General features: G+C 35.3%; 1 protein-coding gene and 1 long non-coding RNA gene across 2 annotated transcripts; one reads left to right on the forward strand and one right to left on the reverse strand.

The window, feature by feature from the left end:
* Positions 1-290: 290 nt before the first annotated feature.
* LOC110786331 (uncharacterized) lies at positions 291-17,878 on the reverse strand. The gene is made up of 13 exons (XM_021990874.2): positions 17,463-17,878; positions 17,231-17,358; positions 16,218-16,332; positions 14,822-14,903; positions 14,676-14,746; positions 14,526-14,567; positions 11,826-11,950; positions 3,436-3,529; positions 3,166-3,235; positions 2,902-3,086; positions 2,716-2,821; positions 990-1,076; positions 291-734 (listed from the first exon to the last, which is right to left on the reverse strand). Exons 1-13 carry the CDS (start codon positions 17,567-17,569, stop codon positions 633-635), a joined length of 1,314 nt encoding a protein of 437 aa, XP_021846566.1. The 5' UTR covers positions 17,570-17,878; the 3' UTR covers positions 291-632.
* Positions 17,879-19,634: 1,756 nt separating this feature from the next.
* LOC110786332 (uncharacterized) lies at positions 19,635-24,459 on the forward strand. Its single transcript, XR_002532859.2, has 2 exons — positions 19,635-23,519; positions 23,919-24,459. It is a non-coding gene; the product is annotated as an uncharacterized lncRNA (long non-coding RNA).
* The last annotated feature ends 2,293 nt before the right edge of the window (positions 24,460-26,752 follow it).

The following is a 26,752-nucleotide window of genomic DNA, read 5'->3' on the forward strand; positions in this document are numbered from 1 at the left end:
GTAATTTGTACGTAATGGAATCTTATTCATGTGGAGTCATGTTAGATTCGTGTCGATATATATTCTAAATATTAATTTTTCATAATTTTTACTTAGACACGATTTGAGATATTAAGAGTTAAAGTAATGGTTCAAGGTATAAAAGTCAACCATGGTACGATATTTCCGGAACGGAGGAAGTATATATGTTTAGTCAAGAAAAGCCTAATAGAAAGGGACCTTATCGGCAAATCTACAACTTCAACATCAATCCAGTGTCTGGCAGATGTAAATGACCACTGGATGCCTCCTAGAATTTAATTCCTCAATTTTATAAAAGCATTATATTTTGATATACATATCCAAAAGTAAAGCTTGAGAACCTAGTTCCTCCAAAATAATTTTAGCCTCATACGATTGGTATTTCACTATCACATAGAACAGATTTTTCAGTGGCTACCTAAATTCTAATTTTATCACAAACTTCATACTTAAACAATTGATTGCAAATGTCAAAATTTTAATATACATCCTTTAAAAGAAAGTGATTAAAAAATAAAAAGAAACAGGAAGCAGAGCACCGCCTAAGCAGTGGCTTAGGAGGTAAGACAACACTATCATCTATCTAAAATGTCACCCCCACGTAGATGGGATTATTGAACATCAGATTCACTCGTGCAGATCACAGTCCCACTGAGAATATATCCACCAAATGCACTCATCTGCATACGCGGATGAGTTCTCGATGGAAGTACCTGCGCCATTTTCATACCGATAAATTTTAGTATTGATGAATGGTGATGCATTCATCATGATATTAGAATAGTTGATTACTCCCTCTGAAACTAATAATCCCATATAATATACGGAGTATCCATAGTTCCATACATGAAGAAATTATTTGATGTCATGGATTTGTTTACGTGATCTTACCTTCAAACAATAAGACAAGGGTACTATGTGATACGAATAAAATGAGGCGGAAACCTAAGAAAAAATGGGTATGTAACCTGATATTCTCGGAGCCAGGGTTCTGAGATTTGCAATCCAATTGCTATTTTCTCTCTTTGTAAATTGTGCATGCATTCTGCAAGTGGCTGCATTCAGTATGGAAACAAATAGCGTTATCTTCCATGCGACAATGTCCCAAGCAAAGTGCGAACATCAAAAAACATGGTTTACAATTTTGAACAGAAAAGGGGGGCCAAAACTATAGCTCGAGATTTTCATCTATTGTAACCAAGACCAAGTACAACACTTCTTGCATGATCTGAAAAATGAGTCACATTCTTTGAACATGCTTTTAACAATGAAAGCGTGAGACCATATGACACGTGCACTGGATATCAAACATACAACTCAGGACAGATGAAAGGCAAAAAGACTTTAAATGCTAAGACCATTCTCGTGCTACAGGAAACTTTGCAATAAGAAGCAAAGAGAACATCGAGCTCTGAACATGACGACTATGATAAAGATAATAGACTGAGACAAATAAGAAAACAAACCAGTTAAGTCACGTGAAATTGCATGTGAATTGATCATTATGATGATACCCATTACTACAGAAACAAGTAAACAACTTTATGTTTCGAAAATAAGACATTGTTTTCTTCAAAATCAAGGCTTTGGTCTTCAATCTTTTGTATTTAAATTGCATGTCAATTCATCATTATGATGATACCCATTACTACAGAAACAAGTAAACAACTTTTATGTTTCAAAATTAAGACATTGTGTTCTTCAAAATCAAGGCGTTGGTCTTCAATCTTTTGTATTTAAAGTAGTATCTAAGTCTCCATATGTTAGGCTTTTAGAATGCAATGTTTTAATAGTTACGCCTATTTTCGACACTGGTCACATTAGGGATGTGTGAAAGATTCTGATTTCTGACCTAGTTAGAAGGTCACTGGAGACATCTGATAAAATTTGTAATTGCAGAGAAGATTATTGTGGTCCCTACACGAGGATGGCACGCACAAATTAAGAAACGGTCAAAAAAAAAATTACCGGCTTCCCTTACAGACTAATGAGTGTTAAAACTCTAAATTGTAAAACTAATATTTAGAATTGACAACAGTGCACCAACAACAACCCACACTCCCGCAAAGTTTAACCCAACCACAGCAACCAAAGATAGGCCACTATTGTAGTCTTATATGCAAAGAATATTCAAAAGTGTGAGCTACAAAATATAATTTTAAATCGCAGGCAACTGGATGCTTTGCCTATACAGAAACCAAACAACCCAACTGTTCATCCACATGTCAATGGGTGTATGATATCTACATGGGATTCAAAACATACCCTTCATGCTTGACCCTCTTTAGATCTCCCAGTTGAAACATAACTAAATCTTTCGGTTCCCTGTTCTGTTAATTAAGGCCAAAAACTTTCACCTTTATGAAGGAGGTGCTGTAACCCCTGAGAGAATTTATATGACACAACAACATTTTCATTCATGCGCAAGTTAATGTATTATGTATCTACAAGAGTATCAAAATTCACCCACATTCTTGAACCAATGGCTTGCATATACTGAGTAATTATTGTGGCAACATGAGTGTTGAAAACATATTCTCTACGCATAAGCATTCCATCGAACCATCCTAATTCGGAAATAGAAATATGTATTGCAACTACTCTAAAATAAAAGGAAAGCTGGCCCTAATTATACAAGCAATTAATAGTAGCTGAGTCATTACACGCAAACACAAAAGTTCTTAAGAAGGAGACCTGGAGATATTGGTGATAAATTGCAAAAGGGGCTGAGTATGCCAAATGAGGTAGTAGCTTTTGCATTATGCTCCATACATCCAGATCAGGTGCGGCAACTATTAAGCTGCAAAGGTCCAAATACAAATATGTGAATACCCCACATTTTATATGACACAACAATGACTAGAAGAAGGGTTAAATTACCTAGAGAAACCGCGTTCTTTCCACAAACCAATAAGCTCTTCTGAAGCCACTTCTCCTGCTTTAATTGCTTTGTTAGTCGTGGGGTCCCGTTTAGCTGTTTTGTTGGAAGCATCAACTGTTGTCCTATTTTCCTTTACAGAAATGCCCCCTTCCATGACATCTAGTTGGTTCACTGATTCACTTTCCTGCAAATAAAGATGCTAATTTAGGAAGGAATATGAACTGCTGGAATAATACTCTTGGCTTTTGAGCTGCAAAAACTACCATGTTCTGGATCTGTGCATGGCTTCCATTTTGACCAGGGCATAGGTCATTGAGACAACAACGAACTATTCTGAATGTGCATGGATTAAATAAGCTTCAAGGTACTTCAAATGTGAACAATAAATAAAAAAAATATAATGAGCAAACTTTGAATAATAAAACTTCTCAAGACACCCAGCAGATGTACCTCAACATAACAAAATATTAAGAAAACAAGAAAATGCATATACCAAACCATTTGCAGTTTATGATTAAAAAAGGTACAATTACCGTTTGCATATGTCATTACTGAAATTGAAGATCCTTACTATCTCCATAGAATGAGGTGTAACACCCAGATGCATGTTGCAAACATAGCCAGTACCTGGCCAAAAGGATAATAACTTCAAGTAACAAAGAACAAAAATGACAAGAAACACGGATTTGACTTTGCATATATAATCCTCCATAGCATACATGTCAAAATTTGTTACTTTCAAGTGAGATTTCTCATAATGTGTTCAATCCAAGTGGGACCAACTGGCCAAGTGAAGGATTTCAATAGTTTCTCCAAAAATTCTTCACAACAAAGATGATATTTTAAGGGATATTGGGGTGAGAGAGAGTACTTCTTATACTAGAAATATGAAACATTTTCTTCTCATCAACTCGGCGGAAGGGGGAGGGAGTAACTGACTGCACGTTAAAAAAGCTATGACCCTCTGGCATTTCTTGGGCTGAGACGCTGAGTCTTCTATGGCTACAACAAAAGATCCCACGCTGCTGTCCAAAGATTCTGTTCCAGTTTTCCAGGCTTCCCCTTGTTCAGTCCAATCATAGGAGTAACAGCTCCTGTGGAATTTGGGTTTTAGATTCTCGGGAAATCCCTCTTCTCCAAGGAGCTGAAGCGCCAGAAGTAGCATAACAAAGCCTAATAGAGTCCTCAAAAGTAGACTTAAGGAGAAAGATGGGATAGACCTAGACCGGGTCCTCACATTTTTCCGAAAGAATGATTTAGCGAGCTTGAGCTGATGTCAGCTCAAGGGGCATGTCATAGTCTCGTTTCCTGAAACCAACCCTCAAAGAAAAAAGACGAGTGAATAGAAATTACATTGTAGTCAGAAAGAAGAAAGCCAAAAGTCGCTTGAGGGCTACACCCATTACTATAAAAAAAAAAAAAAAAAAATCCAAGCCATGTTGGCTGCAAATCCTGCAATTCATTCCTTCCATCTGTTACAAGCTGCTTCCGCGACAATGCAATCATTACCATGACCGCGATCACATCTGTGATTTTTTTCCTCGATTCACATGTATGACCACTTGTTGGAAATTATTTAGACTTGCATTCACCTCTAAGGGGGTGTTTGGTTCGAATGGGGTAAAGGGAATGGACTCAACAAAGGGAAAGAGGGGGAAAGGAAAGAAAAACCCTTTGATTTGGTAGGTTGTTTGGGTGAGATTTATATTCCCTTCACTTCTCTCTCCTTCTCCCTCCTCCCGCCGCCCTCCTCCCTCCTTCCTCTCCTTCTCCGTCCTCCCTCCGCCCTTCTCCCTCCTCCCGCCACCACCGTTCCTCTCCGTCTCTCTCCTTCTCTCTCCTCTCCTTTGGTTTTGATGATGGTCAAGCGTGAAGGTGGTTGAAATGGGTGTTTTGCGGGTGGTGGTGGTTGGTTTCGAGGTGGTTGCGGGTGGTGCCGTGGTGGTGGTTGGTTTCGGAGTGGCTGCGGTGGTGGTGGTTGCGAGAATGGCAGTTGTGGTGTTGGAGTTGGGTGGTGGTGTGGCGTATAAGTTGGTCAATGTTGGTCAAGGAAGATGAAGGGTAAGATTGATACCCTTGGGGGAGGGGGGGGGGATCATGTTAGAGGGAAATTGGGTAATGAGAGGGGTAAAGAGAATGATTAAAATGGACAAACAAACAACAACAAAACGAATGAGAGGTGTTGATTTCCTTTCCCTTTCCTGAAGACCCCTAATCAAACGCCCCGTAAGTGAATTCACCTTCAAAAGATAATCACTGAGACATTTATACACTTACACATTCATGAAGCACTAATGATCAATCCTTTGACTCATTTCAACTCGAGGCTTCCCAAAGACCTTGTTTAGCCTCCATAAACATACCATAGCCTCCAAAAGAAATCATAATCATTCTTTATTGAAATAAGATTAAATAAGCTAATTTCCTATATTGAAATCATATATTCAGATAGGTAGTTTGCTGAAAACAAAAGAAAATGGGATCTTTTTGAGCAACCGATGGCCCAACGGGAGCCTCAAATGTTTTGCTTCCAACAATAAGAGCACAACCTCAATATTAGTTCTAAAAGGTGCGAGGTGCACCTGGAGCCTAGGCACAAGGCAAGCGTGCACGCCTTTTGGATACGGGGCGCACTCTAATTTTTTTAGGAGGTACACTTTGAGTTAACAAAAATTCTTATTTACAAATGGTGTACAATAAATATTGTACGCTTGAGTAAAAGTTAATTCAAAACTTAAAAGTTACACTAATATATGTAAAAGTTACTCCCTCCGTCCTATACACACCTAATTTGTGTCTCCCCTAGAGTCCAATGACGATACCTATAAACCTACTAATTGCAAGCTACTAATTACAAGTGCAAGCTACTAATTGCAAGCTACTAATTGCAAAGCTACTAATTGCAAGCTACTAATTGGGCGGTTAATTTCTAAGTGCAAAGGACATAATTCAATTCAATTCCGAATTTTCGTTCAAAACTCAAGTACAAATTCCGAAGTAAAAACAATTCTAATCCATTCTAATTCCAAATATCCAACTCCAATTCATAATTCAAAGCCATACAAATTCAATCACCAAGTTCAATTTCTATTCCGAACTTCCAATTCAAAGATACAAAACCTTAGCCCAAATCCTAACCTCGGGTTTCAATTCCGGCCCAAACACATTTCCAAAATACAATTTCAAAATCCAAGTTCAATCCCAAGAAACGGATGCCACAATCATTTTCCATGGCACGTTTCCACTCAAAATCATATAAGACAAGTCAAATTCGGGTGACGACCCCAAAACCGAGCATTTTGGGCGTCAACCCGTAAAATAGAGCGAAACCCGTACAAATCATCAATGCCAAGAATCTCCTCAAAAATATCTCTTTCAAATACATAAAAATTCATGCCTTAACCTCCAAGAAAAAGGACGGAGAAGGTACAAAGAGCATCTTTTGCAAAGAGCATCTTTTGCAAACAGCCAAAAACGCGCAAAAGGACAAAAACAACTGTCCTGTACCAGTGGACCTAGGCCTGGCGCTGATGAGCCTTACCCCCCGCAGGTAAACCTATAAACCTATAAATACAAAAGCATTCAATTCCGGGCAGCGAAGCTCTGCCTATTTTGAAACTCTCTAATATTCAATCTCCAAATCCTTCAATGTTCAAGCCTCAAATCTTTCAATATTCAACCTAAAATCTCTACAAAATACTCTCATACAAACACTCTTCAAATACAAGTTCAATGTTCTAATGTCCTAAGCAACTTGGGAGTCCAAGCTTGGAAATCAACCAACACTTAAATCTAGGTACATCTCCAAGGACTCTTCAAATCTATTTTTCTACCTTTCTTACTTCAAGTTTACTAATCCTATGACGTTCATGTGATGTTCATACTCACTTGACTAGGAAATGTTTAAAAATGAGTAATCTTTTAGGGGATTTCACACTTGAAACCCCCCTCAAATGATCTTCCATACTCCATTTTCTATTTACAAGCTTCAATCTTTAATGCTTATTTTCGAAAAACATGATTAGTAAATGGGATTTCACTCTTAAAAGTGCTCTTTACAAAAATCATCATACAAGTTACAGAAACCCTAGATTTACAAATGTTCAAGGATGTTTGAAGAAGTGCAATTCCTTCTTTAAACTAGAACTCATGAACTTCAAATTTCATGTTCAATATTCAATTTCAATGTTCAAAGTTCAATATATTTAAATGAGAGCAAACTCTCTTTAAATTAGAACACTTTCAAGTCATGGATATTAAAGATGAGGTCTTTTAACATGAAAGGTCTAATCTTTAAGAATCAAGCCTCCTACTTTCAATTTTCAAGTTCTACATTCAAGTTCAATATTCGTATATAAAACCAATGATACTTTTTAATGAGCAATTCATTTTAAAGTGAGATTATTTACACGATTGGATTCGTGGGGAGCCAAATCACTTTTAAGCAAATGTTCCTCAATCGGATTTTCAATATTCAAGTTATTCAATTTCTATCACACAAGTTCAAAGCTTTATTGCTTACTTATTGCTTATATCAATTCAGCACCTTTAATTATTGCACCTTTCAATTCCGCACTTACTATTTATGCAATTTTGCTGGCATAGTCGTTCTAGGCAATGTGGCTTACACCTAGTCCTTTTTCTAGATGATGATGTATAATCTTTACTAATTTCGCACTTTATTTTCTACTGTGATGATGCTTTACTTGTTTATTGCTTTCAACACCCAACACGCTAAATCAACAAAATACAAGTTCTAATCACGCTTAACAAAGATAATTTTTGGACAACCGGTTTAGGCTCCCAAAATTTGACTTAAAGCAAAGTGATCACTATACAAACTTAGCAATTTCAATGTCCTAAATATGCATGCTCACCCACCTAAAAGTAGTGTCATGATAGGATTTTACTCCGAAAATGATGCTTGTGTTGTATGAACCTATTGCAAAATTTACTCAAATAAGTGTTTCGTTCCCTTAACCGAGTTTCAATCGGTTTCAAGTCATATGCCTTATCTCGAGTCATATTTGGTTTTTCCAAACCGTACCCGAAAATTTGTTTAGTGGCGACTCCATCGAAGTTCAAAAATCTTAAGCCGTAGGGGTATTTTACGCACTTTCTATATTTTGATTTTTGATTTTTCTATGTTCAAATTCGATTCGGTCACTTGTGTGAACCTAGAATTTAGCTCTCCTTTTAGGGGTGGGATTGAGAAGATCAAGTCAAAACTAGTGGTCACATTCTTGTTAAATCGAACCAAGTTTGAGTCGTTGGTGGGCCTTAAAAAAGGTTCATCAAATGCTCAAAACTTACATACAAAGTCCAAATTATAAGTTATACGAAATACGAAATACGAAAAATACCACAAAAAAAAAACCCTACACGTCCCATATTACTACTCGTTACACTTACCTTTGCACAAAGTTTTAGGTGATAAGTGGTTGTTTGGTTATCAAATTGTTATTTTATTGAAAAAGTAGTTGTGATAGGAGTTAGTGGGATATTTTTTTAAAGGAAATTCTCATTGGTAGCCCTGTGTTTTTTCCTATTTAATTTGGTAACCAGAAAATATCTTAATTAATAACCTCGAGCTATTATATTTTATCAACCATGACATTAATGAAGGTTTACAATTTAAATTAATTAGTTTATACGGTTAAAAATTACGCAAATACCTCAATTTCATCATCCACCTTATCTTCCTCCACTATTACACCCGGTTAGACCCGTCCCCGTGTTGAATTACTTGCAGACCATGAAAGTTTAATGTCCTAAACCCAAACTAATTGGCACAATTACTTGCCTTTTCTACTTTAATATCTGGCATAAACCAAAATGACAACAGTAACATAAGTACCAATACGTTGTAATGACTTATAAGTCTTATAACCCATCCCGCATTAAGGAACAAAAATCTGAGTTGCGTACAAGAAGTCAACAACATAATTCGCATCCGCTACATGAAACTAATCATACGTAGTATTAAACAAAGAAATAAGAGAAAAAAATTGAGCGCACGATTGCAGACTAATTTAAAGAAAGAGAAAAGTGAACAATGGGGAAAGAGGATCACAATATAAAAGCACCAGATTAAAAGGGTCACCCAATTGTTAGTGGAGAAGCAGGGGATGTTTGGATGTATCATACCACCAGCGAGTGTAACAATGGAAGAACAAAAAGGAGAAGTGGGGAAAATACAAGTATTAGGTAGGGTTTTTGTGTAATTCTAACCATATAAAATAATTAATTTAACGTTTAAACTTGCCACAATTGGTAAAACATATAAATATAGGGCTAGCAATGACGATTAAGAATTTTTCTGATTACCAAATAAAATAAGCAAAAACACAGGGTTACCAATGAGAATTTCCCATTTTTTAATTGAATGAGAGAGGGTATGGGGACCAAATTGTTAGTGAGATGAGAGACAATATAATAATTGTGGAACATTCCTAATTTGGAAGTGTACCAAGTAATGTCCATGAAAAAGGAATGTGTAACGAGTAATGTGGGATGAAGGGAGTATCTATTTTTTAGTGATAAAATTTTTCATTTTAATAAAAACTATTTCTTCAAACGCTAATAATGTAGAAAATTAATCATTTAACCCTTTAAAATGTTTATCAACTTTTTTTATACGAGGTAATATAAAAGTTAATCAAAACATATTAAAAGTTACAAAAAAGTAGGTTAAAATTACAAAAAAATTGGATTTGTTACACCTTGTGCGTGCAAACCTTACCTTTTGTTCAGTTAATAAGTTCCTTGTTTAAAAGTAAAATGAAAGAGGGTTTTTAAGTTTATAAAAATATATATACATTGGCCCACATAACATTGTGTAGTACTCCCTGCGTTTTTATTTAATTGCATCACTTTCCATAATTGGTTGCTTTTACTTAATTGTATCACTTTCTCTTTTGGAAGGTTTCTTCAAGTTTCTCTCCCAACCTTTGGTCCCCACGTCTTATTTCTTTATATTTCCCAACCTATGGTCCTCCTTGAAATAATAAATATGACACCTCTGCCCTCACCCCCTCAAAAAGCTTGGTCCCCACTTCTTATTCTCTCATTTCTTTATTCACCCAACTAGCACTTTTACAATAAAGAATTTCCATTTGCACCATTTAATACCTAAAATTGTGTGCCCATGCAAGTGATGCAATTAAATAAAAACGGAGGGAGTACTCGCATAAATTGAAAGAAGTGAAGAGAAGAGAAATGGGGGGTCACGTGAACCTTTGCATCTCTATGATCAGGGGGGGAATGGGCTGCTGCATCTCTGGCACATCCCCACAGTGTGATCGCAAAGCAAGAGCAAGAAAAAGAGTACAATGAAGAGGGAGGGATGATGAAAAGACAACAGAAAGTGATGGAGACAGACACAGAGAAATGAAGATCAAAAAAAGATAGAGAAGGTGAGAGACATACATCAAAAAGAGAAAATGACTTGACCGATGATGGCTACCAGGGCAGATAGTGCCGGAAACCTCTGGCTATGCAGCCAGCAACCACCAATTTTCCAAATGCTTCACAACCCGCGCTTAGGGTGTTTTATAATTAGGGTTGTCAATTTGAGGATTAAGTTGAAGAAACTTTATGCAATTAATGGAGAGCTTTAGCTTGAATTTGCACCTTAAAGCGTAGGTAAGATTTATTTGAAAAAATTTGGTCGTTGTGTAATTTTAAATCAAATCTCCTCTTTCTCTCGCATCTGAACATAGTGCAGCCTCAGCGCTGCGCCTTGCATCTTGGTAGGGGCGCGCGCCTCATGCCGCCTAGTATCTGGGCTATTTAAAACAAACACCTCGATAAGCTCTAGGATAATATACACACGCTCTCTCCCAGTCTCCCATACAGCAAGAGTACTATCATTCTTTGTAAATGAATCATTAAATAATCGGTTCAGTGCAACCACGAAATAGAGTCTGAGTTGTATTTTTACAATTTAGTGGCAAGTTTAACCATAAAATTCTGTTCATACCTCATAGGCATGCATAAAGGCTAGGAACATAAGGAAGGAAAACACGTCTTCCCAGTGTATGAAAAGGCGCGCCTTAGGCGCTAAGCGATTGGGCACGGGTAGGCACTCTTTTATTCTAGCCGAAGCGCATTCACAGAGGTGCACTTCAGCCAGTTTTTTAAAAACTCTATACATTAATGAGGAGCAACAAAGTGCGCTCAAACTGCGTCAAAGCGCAGCAAGACCCCTATAGCCTTGGTGCCTAGAGCCTTTTTATACATTGCGGCTCACACTACTTAACCAGCATCTTCTATATTATTAAAAATGAGCATCGATGTTTACTGTTTAATCATCATTCCACAAGGAAACGCAAAGGTCATGGAGCCACTCAATGTTAAAAGGAGTCCAGGATAACACCTCATATCACTCTTTTCGAACTAATGTTATAGGTTCCTATTTTTCGATCCAAACTTTTTGTAGACTGAATTTTCTATGGGCTACATTAGTACATTATCCGGAAAATTAAAAGGTCTTTGAATTACAGTATTTTTCATAAACTTGAAAATCTGAAACATTTTTGGCACCAGTGGATGAACAATTGCGTTAAAGAGGCTATCTATATAAAGGGGCCTTTCTATCTGGAAAAGGAGAGCTGCAGATAAAACATTCCCTCAGTCTCAAACTCAGTAATCACCAAGATAACTAATGGAGAGCTATAGACAAAAAGAAAACTGTTCTCAAGCTGATTAAACCAAAAACTATACAAAAGCCTCTTAAAAGAGACCTTAAAAACCTGAGAGGAAGCAGATGAGTAAGATTCATTGGCTCGGGATAAAGGCATCTACTTCCATGCTCAAGGCATATGTGATGTAGACCAAAGCTGATAAGGTGCAGAACAAAACATCCATAAAATATGAAGAATGACAGAGCATAACTAACTTAATTTACAATTGAAACAAGTACCTCCTAAACGTTCTGCCACAGCTCCAGTAACAATCCCACCGACCATATCTACCACCAGGACATCTGAGTATGCAGCAACATTGGCCATTGAAAGAAGAAGAGCTAAAGAATCTGATCGCAAACAACTGTCATATGAGACAGAGTGAGTTCATCTGAAGACACTATATTAATTCAAAGTTGCATTGCCACACAATAGAAGGTTATCAAACTAGCAGAAAAGTAATACAGTGGAATGTGGATAATGGAAAATAGTTCTGAATGTGACTTAACAAATTGAAAAAATATTCAAGCAACAAAATATATATTTTCTTCTCTATTTCTACTTGTCTCCGCGGGCTGCCATACTGTTATGCTACACAAACCTTTTTCCTATTAGCTTCAGAACTCTTTTTTCTTATTGCCTTGCATGATTCACTACTCTGATTCCAAAGTAAATCTAGTTCCTATATATCCCAGAATCAATATAAGGGAAGGTCAACAACAAAAAGATGAACCATTTTACAGTAAGGATGGTGTCTACGCAAGTACCAAACTCACAAGAAATCTAGGATTTTTCATTTTCAGCACTAAAAAAAAAGGGTTTCTTATTCAGTCTGTATATGGTTTTATAATCCCAACAGAATCAGGCATCATACAACTAGAAGAACCAGCTTCAGAGGCCTTCAAGAAATCAAGAATTTTTCTCATCTAAATAACTTATTCAGATGCCAAAGACACGATGCATATGAAGAACTCAAAACCTAGCTTAGAATATTGCTACTCCCTTCTTTATTTCCTTTACTTTACCCAAAGAAACTGGCAAACTGCACCTCAAATGCTGCTGCATTACCTTAACATTGACTTGCAATCAATAGTACTCCCTCCGTCCCTTAACACTCGCCCTGCTTTCCTTATAAAGCCGTCCCTTAATACCCGCCCCGTTTCTATAAATGGCATACTTTTACTAATATTATATCATTTCTCTCACTTGATCAATGACCCACTTATATTCCTACTTTCTAAATAAACATTAAAAAATTCAACCCCCCACCCCACCATCAAAAAAGTTTCATACGAGAGAGACAAAGAGAAGAGTGACATTTGGTCATTCATATAAATAAAATATATTTAAAATAATATGTTAAAACTTAAGTTAAATAAATTATTGGACCTTTAATCATAATTGAACCCAACACATTTGTGGAATAGGAAATTAAGTAAACTAGTTTAGTAAAATAATGTAATACCACAAATTTACTTTGTATTTGTTTTGCTGGCATTGGATTATGAACGGATATGGAAAAGTGGGCAAGGTACAGGTGGAGGAAATATTCTAAAAATAAAGCTAAGGCCGAAATGGTCGAATATAAGTGATAAGTTGTGTTTGAAATTAAAGCTAAGACCTGAATGGTCAATTATAAGTATAAGATACACTCTGTGATAATTAAGATACGTTTGTATCCAAAACCTGTTCTTACCACTGATTTGTGAAGGGAATGATCAATGCCAGCTATACGTTTTTAAAGTTACCAAAGACTATTTCCGAACAATTGCTAAGTTATATTTTGAAAACTCTTTGAACAAATGGTTTGAAATAAAAACGTTTTAACTGGCTGAAGTAAAGGTTACGAGTTTTCCACTCATTTTGGAATTTTTGTTTGTTTGTATTCTTCTTTTGTTAAACAGGTTTGTGGAGGCTTAAGCTGAATTCAAATGGAGCTTGATAGTATTCAATGGATTTAAATTATGTCTTATATATTAAGGTTGTATTCATTTAGTATATGAATTGTTGTACGTTTAATTGTGAGGTGAAAGGTTTATTATTTATTCAAGGATTATTCATTTGAGTTATTTAAGGTTATTTTGTGGGCCCGTAACCCACAGGTCCAGAATCGATTTTAATATTAAGGTTAATTATCCGTTGCGTGTTAAGAGTTAATTGTGATCATTAAGGGTTAAGTGTTGTTTATTAGCAGCTCGAAAAAGCGGGCTGTTACACATGATCCCACTAACTATATTAAAAAAATACCCCACTATTAACTACCACCTAATAAATTAATAAGTCAAATAAATTGCCTAAAACTCTTTCCCAGTTTGACTGGGACGAGTATTAAGGGACGGAGGGAGTAATTCTCTATTATACCTCACATCAGTTCACACTTCACACTTTCACAGCAAAAACTATTCGACCAAAACAATGACTAGCTCATAAGGTTCAATTGCATCATATCAACAGGAACACTCAACCTATTTTCTTAAAATTACGAATTACGTTAACCCACAGTGCTCAGTGCTATGACAAAATTATGAGCTCACAGCCATAACTATGACATTTAAACTGTTACTTGGTGGGGACAGCACATATGCATTCAAAGATGACTTCTCAATCCTGACGTTTACATGGGTTGGGAAGTCCAAGTTAGAGTACACTTGCACAAACCAACACTATCACCACCACCCCACCACTATGTGATAAGAGACAGGCTTAGTAACATAGGTTATGGATACATTTAAGGTTTCAGAACACGAGGTTTGATATGTAATGAAATAGGAATGTTACTAATACAGGATCAACTTTCAGTGCTCCAGCAAGCACAGATTCCTTATTGTAAAATGAGTAATTAGCACAAATCCAACAGCAAGCAACAAATCTTACAGATTAACTAGAGGTTAATTTTAATAAAATAAATATAAATGAAGGTCAAGAAGTAATAACATTACCCAATTCTATCAGGATATTTTCTGAAGTATGCGTCACATATGCTGAAAGCAAAAAACAAGAACAAAGTCAGAACTTGTAAGTTGCAAGACTCAAATCAACATCTCTGAGAAATTGAAGTTGCTTAAAAGTAACACAACTTTGATACCCACCTGCGAACAAAAGGACGCCTAACAAGTACCCTGGGAGCATATTTCTTTTGCTTACGAAGCCTATACTTCTCCTGCAATTGACAGATAATCAACACATTGTTCTTGGGAACAGTCTTCTATTTAAAAATTGATGTTTGTAAAAGAACCTGTGAGAAAGATGTCTTCTTCTCAAAAGTTGTGCTATTGGCAATCAAAGCTTCCACTATTTGGTCGCCTGTTACACCTTGTCTGCACCAAATGAATGATTTTTCAGACACCATAATTATACTTAAGAAGAACCACTTCTAGGCAACTAGCAACTACAGTTTGGAAGCCTTTAATTAACATATAAAAGCAAATGAAAGCTAGCGTATAAATTTTTTGCTGGAATCTCCGTGCAGTGAATATCAAGTCTTTTAACAAAATCGGAAAAGACATGAATATTAAGTATATACCAAAATACAAATGGAACAGGGTGACAAAGAACTGTGGTAATACTTGTGGTAATACTCCGATAATGTGGTAATACTTGTGTATGACACATTTCTGACCCCTCGAACAAATTCGAGATACTCGGGTGTGATCCTTAAAATAAAATAGGAAACATAAAAAAACTTCTATGGATCTACGTCGAATAATAATAACAAGACCAATGCTTTCAAGAGTCCAAGTAATCAAGGTTCCATTCAACAGTAACACTACGACTCTTTGGAGCCATAACATAAGTTGTTACAGGAGACTACAAGCAACGCAATTAAGCAAATTTACATTTTCTCCCTTTACCCCGCTTCTTGCGGGAGCCTCTTTGAGACAATGGGGTAATGATAATGATAACGATGATGAATGACCAAACTCATAATATAGGTGTATTTATGACTTGTTGAATGGCTATGATAAAAATTAAAGCTTTATTTTAGTGTTGTTTAGCCTCTCTCTCTATCTACTTCACTAGACCAAACACAAGCCCACGTTGAAAGGGAGTTTGACCACACACAGTCCATTAGAGTTCCATCATAAACCCAATTGGTAATATGTTACGGAGTATATGTTAGTCATCCTTCAATGTGGGACAACTAGTCCAAACACACATGTGATTTTCCTTAACACTAGCTCTACTTGAACAGAAAGAGGAAGAAAAGAATTGTGGGGACCACAAGTGTAGAACTTCATTTGTTCTCAACATCTAGCTCTGTCTTATAACTATATAATGCAAAATACCAGAATCATTAGACCCATTTTATTAACATAAAGAAGTGTTATTTCTAGCATAGTACTCAGTTATATAAGTACACACGTAGACTACAATTACATATACCTTCAGATAATAGTCACTTTTATGCTCCGCATAAATAAGAACATCCACCTAAATATCACCTTAATTTATATGGAATACTCCAATTTTAATGGATACCCTGTGAGAATTGATGTGGATTAGTGTATTCTGTCGAAATATAGTCACATTGAACAATAAAGCCAACACAGTCAAACAAGAAAGAACAGCATAAAAATTCACAATATGGTTCTCTTCACCAAAATCAAACGACAAAAGTGAAAATGTCAAACCTTCGCATCTCATCTATGTCATCTCCAGTTAGACTTTGAGCAGTATTGTTATCAACTAATGCTCTATTATCTTTCAATTCTTCACATGTCACATTCTCTTCATCCTGAATATTACCTGGGATGAGGAAAAGTAAAAACAATAAGCCGTTGATAAGTAAGGTTAAAAAAATGAAGATACAAGCTCCAAATCCATAAAAGGAGCTTTGCAGTTAAATGCAAATAAGTCAAATAAGGCTATTGACATTCATGAGGCACAAAACCAGTCATTTGAGTATAATATAATTTTAAGATGTTAACATCGAGGAATCAGTGAAACACCCAGTGTTAGAGCAAAAGGCCAAAAATCTCAAGCGGGCTAAAAGAAAAGGCATCAAACATGGAGCTAATTTCTAATCCCTGCAAAAGCAAGTCATTCAACCTCAATCATTGAGAATTATATAAAATCACAAGGAGTGACAACTGACAAGAGTTGTCTATATGGTCAGAAATAAAGCAAATTTCTCACCACCAACCATTAAACCCCTAAATTGGTCACCATTATGGTCTCCGTATGTTTACCACAATAAGATTCCACAAAGTGCAATTTGCATGCAGCCATTGAGTCTATGTTACTCCGACACTTCATTTCAACTCAACTACATACTAGGACATGGAGTAGGACACTTGGTCACTTTATTTAGCAACAAAATCATGAATAGTTATCATAAAATGACCGTGCCAGACTGCCTGACACTTCTAGCCGAGCCTGAGTAACATAGCATGGAGTACCTTAAATTCTAAAAAGTACTCCTTATACCATAACCAGATTGACTAAATAGGTAAAAATAATGCTATACAACATGTGAATTTTGTTTTAAATAGTGGGTCAGGTTCAGACAATAGCTCAAGAAATTCAGCCTCGTCTAGTAGCCATAAGACTATCAGATCACAACTGATTAAAAAAAATGGAACCAATTAATTATCAAGTGATTAAATGTTCAAAAACCAGAGCTAGGGCATACACGGCATAGTACCTCCTTCAGTAGCTACAACAAGAGATAAATATGGGCCATCTTTCCCATCTTCGACACGAAATGATGAACCAAAAGGGCAACCAACAATTGGCTGCAAAGAACAGTTTTTCTTGCCAATCTTTAAAGTCCTGCAAAATTTACTCAACGATTGAAATTTGCATAAGACCTGTTAAATCAAAATCTGCTGATTAGAGGAGAGAGTGTAACTGAAGAATGTAATAATATTACTTACGCGGCGGGAGAAAGGCGAGCGAAAACAAGACGTTCGCCATCGTTAATGTCAAGCAACACACTGCAACCTTCCCATGTCAATCGTGAGCTTTGATTTGAGTCCCCCATTGTAATTAATTCAGCTTCTTCTTGCTGGATTTTTGACACTGATGCAAAAACTAGGGATTCGTGCTTCAAAGTTAAGGAGAGGGATTATCAATTAGTGAAATATAATTCTGGAATGTTGGGTTAAACCCTCTGGTATAACGGTATGTAAGGGAAATAGAGATGAAAACGACGATGAGGCGGCGACAGAGGTGGTGACGGGCGGCGAGGGTGGTGGTGATTGGCGGCGAGATAGAAAGGAGCGCAAAAGAGAGGTTGGCTGAGGAAGAGTATGAGCTTCGGCTCGGCCTCAGGTTTAACAGTTGGGGTTTTTTAGAATCCTAAAACTAATTTAAGGAGAGGAAGTCTTTGTCACAATTGACTTGTGTCCATATTGGACACAAGTGAGTACTAATATAGAATTTGGAGTACCAATACAGAATATGTTAGTACCAATACAAATTATGTGAATACCAATAATAACACATATGACTTATATTGGTGGTATTTCTAAGCAATTTTGCATTTTGATACTGACATATTATATATTGGTACTCAAGATGATTGTATTTGGATCACTTGTGTCCATGTGGACACAAGTCACTCGAGGTTTAGAAACCCTCATTTAAGGAGGAGTTTATAGTAAGAGCGTTTTAATTGACGCCGTACTAGTTAAAAATGTCCTCATGTAAAAAGTACGTCTGTATGTGTTTACCTTTTAAAATAAAACCATTATTTGGCGTTTTACTTTTAGTCGGGTTTACGTTTTCGAAAAATGTGCCTAAATTTAAAAGATTGTATTTTACATTTATATGTGAAAATATTACAAACATTGTAGCTAGTTGAGATGGTAGGAAGTGAAATCCTTGCTACATAAAAATTTGTTCGACCACGTAGAAGTACGTCTTTACTCTGTTTTGTGACCTCCCTCACTACTTGCATATTTTTTCATGGCCCTGTTTGGTTAAGAGTTGTTAGCTGGTAGCTAGTAGCTGTTTATATTAGCTGGTTGTTTATATTAGCTGGTTTGACTAGCTGGTTGAATTAGTTGTTTGTGTAAAAGTGTTCGGTAAATTAGTTGTTAGCTGTTAGCTGTTTGACCACTATGGATACTTTGTTTCTTATTAGTTAGACAATAGTTCATTATGTTAATTATCTTCTTTTTATTTTTTTAAACTAGTTAAAGAGACGTGTGTTGCACGTCATGTAAGATACTAAAATGTTTATATATGTAGAATATAATTAGAATATTTGCATACATTTCATTGTTTGTATGAAGTAATAGTATGTCTAATGCATAGAGTTTGTTTTTCTTACATCCCAAACTAGAAATGTACTCCTTTAGACTACCTTCGTAAATATGTACATTAGTTAAAAGAAGTTTATACTTCAAAGAAGCTTAATGCACTTGTACATAATCATAAAAAAACGTATATTCAAATCAAGTTTAGCCACTTGAGATATAATGTAATTTTGAAACAGGAAACACAATTATAAGATTATGAGTCATAGGAATAAGACCTACTCCCTCCGTTCTTGTTTATTAGTCCCTTATGAAATATTGAAAAATCCACTAAAATGACACCTTGCATGTGAATCTCTAAATAATCTCACTCATGTGGGTAGAAAATAGAAAAATTAAGAAAATATGGGTAGGTGGAGTGTTTAGTATTGTTAAATTAGAAAAATAAAGGGACCACTTGCATATTTATTTGGGAAGAAAAGAGAATTACAATTGTACTACAACGATAAAAGGGGAATAATTATTGAAAAAATAAGGAAAAACTCTAAGAGACTAACGAAAAAAACATCCTAATACCTAGGGCTGAGCAAAACTATCTGAAAATCCGAAAATCCGATCCGTATTTGATCCGATTTTTTGGATATCCGATCCGAAAAATGATTTCGGATCAGATATCCGATCCAAAAAATCGGATATCGGATACCCATTCGGATATGGAATTCAACATTTTTAGATATCCGATATCCGAAAAAATATCCGAAATATAAGATTTTGTAAATATGGAGTTTGAAATATGGGTCTTAATAGTACTCACCAGCCCACTAGCTAGCCCCTTTTATAATTTTATTACGGCCTTTCACGCACATATTCACACCCAAAATGTGCTTCATCTTCTCTCTCCTCAAATCCCAAAACCTAATCATCTTCTTCCTCCATACTTTCCTACTCCTATTGTGTTTTCTCACCTATCTGCTACAATCAAACAAATTCTCTACATAATACAAATGCTTATCTATTTTAGACAGGTTATGCTAACCAAGGTGAAGCCACAACACCGTTAAATTAAAATTAAAAGACGAAACGTTATGAACTAGCGAGTTCTAATGTTCAATAAATTTAGTTTTTCATTTTAACATATATTTTGTTGTAAATTTTACTCGGGTAGTTAAGTTTTTTAATCTATTAGATCTATGTATGTATACTCTCCTTGTATATCTGGTATTTTGTTCTTTATATACCATAAACTATCTCACTTTTTTTTTTTGCAAATAAACTATCTCAATTTTTAGTCATCAACAGATTTTGTTAATTCTCTGTTTTTTTTTTTTTTTTTTTGTTCCTTTCTTTGTTTAGCCCATAAAAGTCTTCATGAACTAGATCTATGAAACAGTGAGACAATGAAGTTTGGATATTGGATATCCGCCATACCCGATCCGAAAACTTTCGGATATCGGATATCAAATATCCGAAAATGTTCGGATCGGATACGGATATGAAATATCAAAATTTTCAGATACGGATATCCGATCCGAAGTCGGATTTTGGATCGGATATCCGACCCGTGCTCAGCCCTACTAATACCGAAAGGGGACTAATAAACAAGAACGGAGGGAGTATATTATTTGATAAAATTAGAAAAGCTGAAATGTAGGATAAAGAGCAATGAGATCATACAAAAAGGAAAGTTACAACTTACAAGAATTTAAAGTCTACGAGGATGATACATTATGTTTTAAGAGAGAATATTAGTACCTAGAAATAATAGTTCGAAGGAAAATTAAACACAAACAAATTACTAAGACGGTTGCTATACGTAATCCTTACTTACTTTAACGCATCCCAGTAAAAAACCAAAAATACCCTTTAGTCTTTTTTCCCTCTCCCCCGCAACCTTAATCTCTCTGAAACCGAAACACTCTCAAACTCCCCGTACTTCTGGTTTCCTGTTTCGTGGATTAAAGCACAAGAAAATTGAAGAACGACAAAGAGGCGTCTCCAACACCAATCAATCTCATCAAGAATCAATCTCATCAAGAATCAATCTCATCGTTTTCATGCTCAAAATTAGGAATTAGGTTTTCATATTCATTAATTAGCATAATTTATTTCATAATTTGAATTAGGAAATTAGAAATTCGAATTAGGAATTCGAATTGGGAATTAGGTTCCAAAGCATTGGTTGAATTAGGAATTTGAATTATATACTTGAATTAGGAATTCTAATCCTATGCATATGTTGAATTAGGAATTCGAATTACATATGTTGAATTAGGAATTCGAATTATATTCATATGGGTATTGTACCAAAAATCTTTGTGAATTCCTCAAAAAAAAAAAAGTTCGAATTTTGATGGTTATTGATAGATTACAAATTTATTTCGTTATTTCGGGTATTTGCTTGATAGTATGAGTTATATATTTTTCTTCTTCTTGAGTTATATTGTTTCATATATTCGGTTCAAAAAAGATGAAGTTGTTTCTTGTTGTTTAGGTGGAATTGACTACAAATTTTGTAAAGTTGGGGTGTAATAGGCTAGTATGCTTTGTGTAGTTAGGACAAAATAGTACATCTAATTTCATAGATTATGTCTAAAGTAGATAATACTATTTCATATGATGTATCCGAAATAGGTTAGGTAACTTCATATGCTTCATCTGAATTAGACAATCAAACATCTGATTTCATGTGTTATCTTTTTGTTTGCTTGTTAAGTATAATCTAATTAAAGGAGCTACTAGCCTTACTGTTGTATAACCTTCTAGCGAGTTTTGTTATCATCAGCTTTGATCGAGGAACCTCCAGGGTGGAGGGATATTAGTATCGTGTTGCTTAATAAAAACACACTTCCAAAAATGTATGTAAAGGAGCTACATAAGACTAATCTTTCTATCTTAATAGGTAGTAGTAGTAGTAGTAGTAGTAGTAGTAGTAGTATTAGTAGTAGTAGTAGTAGTAGTAGGCAGTAAAGCAAAAACTATGTCCAGCATAATTAAAACTAGTAGTACATGTTTTCTGCATGAAAACTACCACAACCCACTCCAGACTCACTAGCTTGGTATCACTATATCGACTTCACTCTTGACATCATCTTCCTCTTGTCCTTTGCAGATACCTGGAAAAGCATATAAATATTATCAAAAGACTAACCCATATATAGTACCTCAGTGCCATCTGGACTTTTCTCAATCAGTTGCATTCCCTCAAACTCCTTGCCAACAAACACTCTCCTAAGATTGGTCTTCTGGGAATTCAACGCCTGCTTCTTCTATGAGAGAAGTTTTTCATATTGTTCTAGAGTCATGAGTGCAGCTTCCTAAATGACAATAAGTGCAGTGTGACGAGAAAAAGTTAATTAGTCTTTAAACCAAATAAAAATGGCATCTTATCTAACTGAGGTAACAGAAGAAGAGCCTTCATTACTTCCTCTTTCTTTTCTTATTCCAATTCTTTCTTTTCTTTCATCTCTTTTGTATCCTCCTTTAGGTCTCTAATATCTTTAGAGACCTCATCATAAGTGTTGTGAACTTTAGTTTCAGCAGATATATAGATTTTGAAGCTTCTAAGACTATTTAAGTATCCCTGCTGAACCATTAACACAGTAAAAACAACCAGAAGATGTCAATTCAAAGCAGAGCATAACTCCTGATTTACAAAGAAAACAAGCACTGAATAATCATGAAAGAAATACCACTACCTGATTTGGAAGGAGAGGAACCAGAGGAGGTTTTAGAGTATTCAACAGGTCAATTTCGAGTTGCCAAAACAGATTCAGCTGATGTCTTACCTAAGGTGTTTGCAGAAACCTCATCTTGCTGGTCTTGTTCCTTAGGTGTTTCTCTTTTTTTGTTCTGCTGGTTGCAAACTATTTGTGCATTCTGTGTTACTGTTGCTTCCTTATCTTGCTTTTTAAGCTGAAGTTTTTGTGCTAGAATGATGGGGAGGAAGATTCTGCAGTAGTCTACAACTGGCTCTGTGTAGACTGGTTGCTCTGTTTGTGGTGTTTGCAGGTTGTTTTTGTGCTGCAACTCTGTTCTCTTGCTGCAGTCTGTTGTCGTGTGATGCTGCTAGTTGTTTATTGTAGCTACTGTTTTTGTTGGTTGTGCAGCGTGTGGTTTTTGCAACTGATGTGTTCTCTGCGGGTTGCTTCAAGTTCACTGACTGCTGCTATATTTCTTGTTGGTTACTGGTCATGCTGTGACATGTGCTGATTTTTTGTGCTACTGCCTGCTCCCCTTGTAGTTGCTAGTTGTGTTTTTTTTGGTTTGGGTTGCGGTTTGCGCACCCTTTTCTGTAGGTTTTTGTTTCTTTGTTTAGTTTCAACTGGTTCGTACCTTTGGTAATAAAGTTTTTAATTTACCAGAAAAAAAAGAAAAAGAAATACCACTACTTTACGGCCTTTTACATTCTTCTCAAGGCTTTCATCCTTCTTCACCTTTTCCTCTTGGAATCGAATTTCAAAAAACATTTTTTCTTTGTTTTTCTGCCGACTTGTTTCTTTCTCTTACTATTGATTGGTGGACGGAGTATCATGTTGCTAGATGCTTTTACTTGCGGTTGAGACAGTTATTAGATTTATTGCTAAAAGTATGTCAATTCAATTCCTTTAAGTTTCCAATGCCCAAGGGTATGCTATCTTTATTCTTCTTCTGAAATCCCCTGCAGTAGATGATACTTCAGCTTGAGGGCCACCCTCTCCTAGGCTATTGAATAACACTTGAAGTGTTACTAAGGTAAGAAGTTTTCTACCATGATGTTTTCTTATTCTGCAATAAAACAAATTACATCAAGTTGTCACACTTTTACAAAAATGTTGTCTGTAGGTCTTTAGAGTAAACGAGTGATCTCTTTACAGATTCACACTAGTTGGGGATCAGGCTGTGTACGTCTGAACCTTCTTAGACTCTATTCGTAGCAGTATTGGTACTTGTTTGTGGTAGTTCTTCTGGCACCATAATTTTTGAACTGGATTTTCTTTTAATTGTGTTCTATAAAAATTGTGCAAGAATTATGGGTATGTTGACAAGGTAGGTTTGTATTCTCTGTAGGGTGCACCAGGTTTGCTAACCCATGATTTATTATGCTTGTTTATTGTACTCAAAACTCAACTCATTTTTATTGTCTCATGGTAGGTTGTCATCAGTGATGCGCTGAAACGCCTACACTGTACCACGAGTTTGGAGGATTTTCATTCTGCGGATATTATAATTGAAGCAATTGCTGAATCAGAAGTGGCTAAGAATAAGCTATTTGTTGAGCTGGACAAGACAACCAAATCTTCTACCATCTTAGCATCTAACACTAGTTCAATCTCCATTGCGCGGCTTGTTTCTGTAACAAGTCGACCATACCAAGTCTGGATTAGTATTATATTTCATGTCTGACATTGGTCAAAAGCTTTTAACTCCACATAATAGAAAGAAAAAAAATTCCAAGGTGGGGCAAGTTTGTATAGTTTGAGAATTTCGTGTAGTTGACTTGCTCATTACTTGGCATTTTACATAGAAGTTACCTAGACTTTGCATTTTTAGAGAATGGAAGCTTGTGTAATAATAAAGTAAGTGAATCGATGGCTGGTTGTTGTATAATTTTCATTGTTAATTAGCACATTTTTTAATCTTTGCATGATTCCATCACCATGTTGACAATGCCTGTCTTGGTGATGTTTCTCTATCGAATTCTATGACTGTTTTACAGTGTACTCGACATATTACAACATTGCAAGGACGTCGCCGTTCCAAAACCATGACCTTCCCCACCTTCAGATCGAGCAATGATAATGACAATATTATGCATTATACCCACTTCAATCACTCAATCAAGCATTTCTCTTCGAAAAGAAAACACTGTAGTGGTTGTAAAAAATTCTATATAATCAATCACATTCTCGCTAACTATTTCAATGTATGAACAATCCTACAAAACAAGTTTTTTTAGGAAAAATATTTTTTAACACAACAACAACGGAAAAAATAATATCACAATAATTCAAGTAAAATACACGAATATAACATGTTTCATTCAAATTTCAAACACTAATAATAATAATTATTATTTCATACATTATACAAGAAACGAAATGCAATATTTTTCATAAATCATATATTTCCTCCGTTCCGGAAATATCGCACCATTGTTTATTACACTATTCACACTACGACTTTGGCCATTTTTTGTGATTCGTATGTAAGGAAATTTTAGTCATGTGGGGTCATGTTAGATTTGTATCGATACATATTTTCTAAATATAATAAATTTTACTTGCACACGATTTGTGATATTAAGAGTAAAAGTTAGAGAAGTAAAAGTCAACCATTGTGCGATATTTCCGGAACGGAGGAAGTATGTTACTTTGTCCAACATATATGAAACAATGAGTACCATTTTGTTCAATCTGTGCATAATAACATGTGTTAATTGTTCATTTTACATGAAATATTGTGTACTATTACATGTATTATGAGTGAAATATTATACACTATTTCGTCCAATGTATACGAAATTTTAATAATGTTTTTTCAATTTGTTTGGAATACATAGTTCTGTTATGTTCAATCTGTATGAAATAGTTAATTATATTTTGTTCAATCTGTACGAAATAGTTAGTCCCACTATGTTCAATCTGCACGAAATAGTTAATTCTATTATGTTCAATCTGTACAAAATAGTAGTGTGTATTTCATACAAGTTGCATGAAATGACTCGAAAAATTAGGGAAAAAAAAATGAATATTACCTCAATTCCCAGGTCTTCCAATTCAAAAAAATCGTCCATTTCAATCAAAATATGTATTCTAATTTTATTAGGTACACGTTACACTAAAAAAGGTAGAGAGAAAATAATAAAAGTGCGGGTTGGGTTTTTTTTCAGAATGAAACAAATGAAAGGAAAAAGGGTTGCGTCAAGTAAAATCAGGTTGCGTTTAACACCCCCTAATTACTAAATACAAAACGATGATTTATTAAACAAGCAGAAATTCATAATTCCTCCGTTCCTTAAATATTGCATCAAGGTTTAATTGCCCTTCCCAACACATATTTTGACTCTTAATATCTCGAATTATGTATAAGTAAAATTTACAAATATTTTATAATTAAAAAATATATATTATTGATACGAATCTAACCAGATCTCAGATGTTTACAATTTTACTTAGGTAGGAATCACAAAAAATAAACAAATGTCTAGTGTGAATAGTGTAAAAAACAAGATGGTGCGATGTTTATGGAACAGAGGAATTATTAAAATTTCAGAAATGTGAAAGTACTTGGTCATGTTATTTATGAGATTTTTAACACCAACGACAAGACTTTCAATGTAGAATGGGGACGCCACCTAACCAGTATATTGACTACAAAGAAGCTCCAAACCTCAATCTTAAAAGGTCGTTGTTCTCGCCTCTTGCGTGTGTCCTACATACATACATTCGTAATGGAAAATCTTTCAGATAACGTCGTTTATATGAACTCATAGAAATGGAAGGAGTAGTTTAGTTTATTACTTTAGTTAACTATATCAAAACGATAATTTTAATTTGGATGTAACACAAATTTCAGTAGAGGGGATATTGAGTCCATCTTTTATAATAAGAATCTAAATACGAATCAAAGAGAATAATGATATTGATAAAGTTAATAGTTTTAGGTGCATATCTACAAAGTTGATGGTGATCAAGTTCATAAAGCTCTCGGTTTTGCTCAGGAGGCTGTCACCAACACTATCATCTTTGCTTCTATATCCTTCATGTTTTCGTTCTTGTAGTTTTTGACTGGGTGCCCGGTCCCGCTCACCCCTACATATTTTTGGATTTTTGTATAAATTTCTACCCTTTAAAAAGTGGGAGGACACATGCTGTAGCTTATGAACAGTAACTTTCAATATATATATATATATATATATATATATATATATAGTATACACGTGCCTTTCTTTCTCATTTTTACTCCTCTTGCCCACATGTTTTCTT

The sequence above is a fragment of the Spinacia oleracea genome, chromosome 3 (genome assembly GCF_020520425.1).
Source record: "Spinacia oleracea cultivar Varoflay chromosome 3, BTI_SOV_V1, whole genome shotgun sequence".
Lineage (NCBI taxonomy): Eukaryota > Viridiplantae > Streptophyta > Magnoliopsida > Caryophyllales > Amaranthaceae > Spinacia > Spinacia oleracea.

Coding starts and splice junctions, on each gene's coding strand:
- LOC110786331 (XM_021990874.2), bottom strand. CDS start 17,569: ATGGGGGACTCAAATCAAAGCTCACGATTGACATGGGAAGGTTGCAGT. Junction 16,333..17,230: donor TGTTGTAGCTACTGAAGGAG/GTACTATGCCGT, acceptor TCCTCATCCCAG/GTAATATTCAGGATGAAGAG. Junction 3,236..3,435: donor AGTAATGACATATGCAAACG/GTAATTGTACCT, acceptor ATGCACATTCAG/AATAGTTCGTTGTTGTCTCA.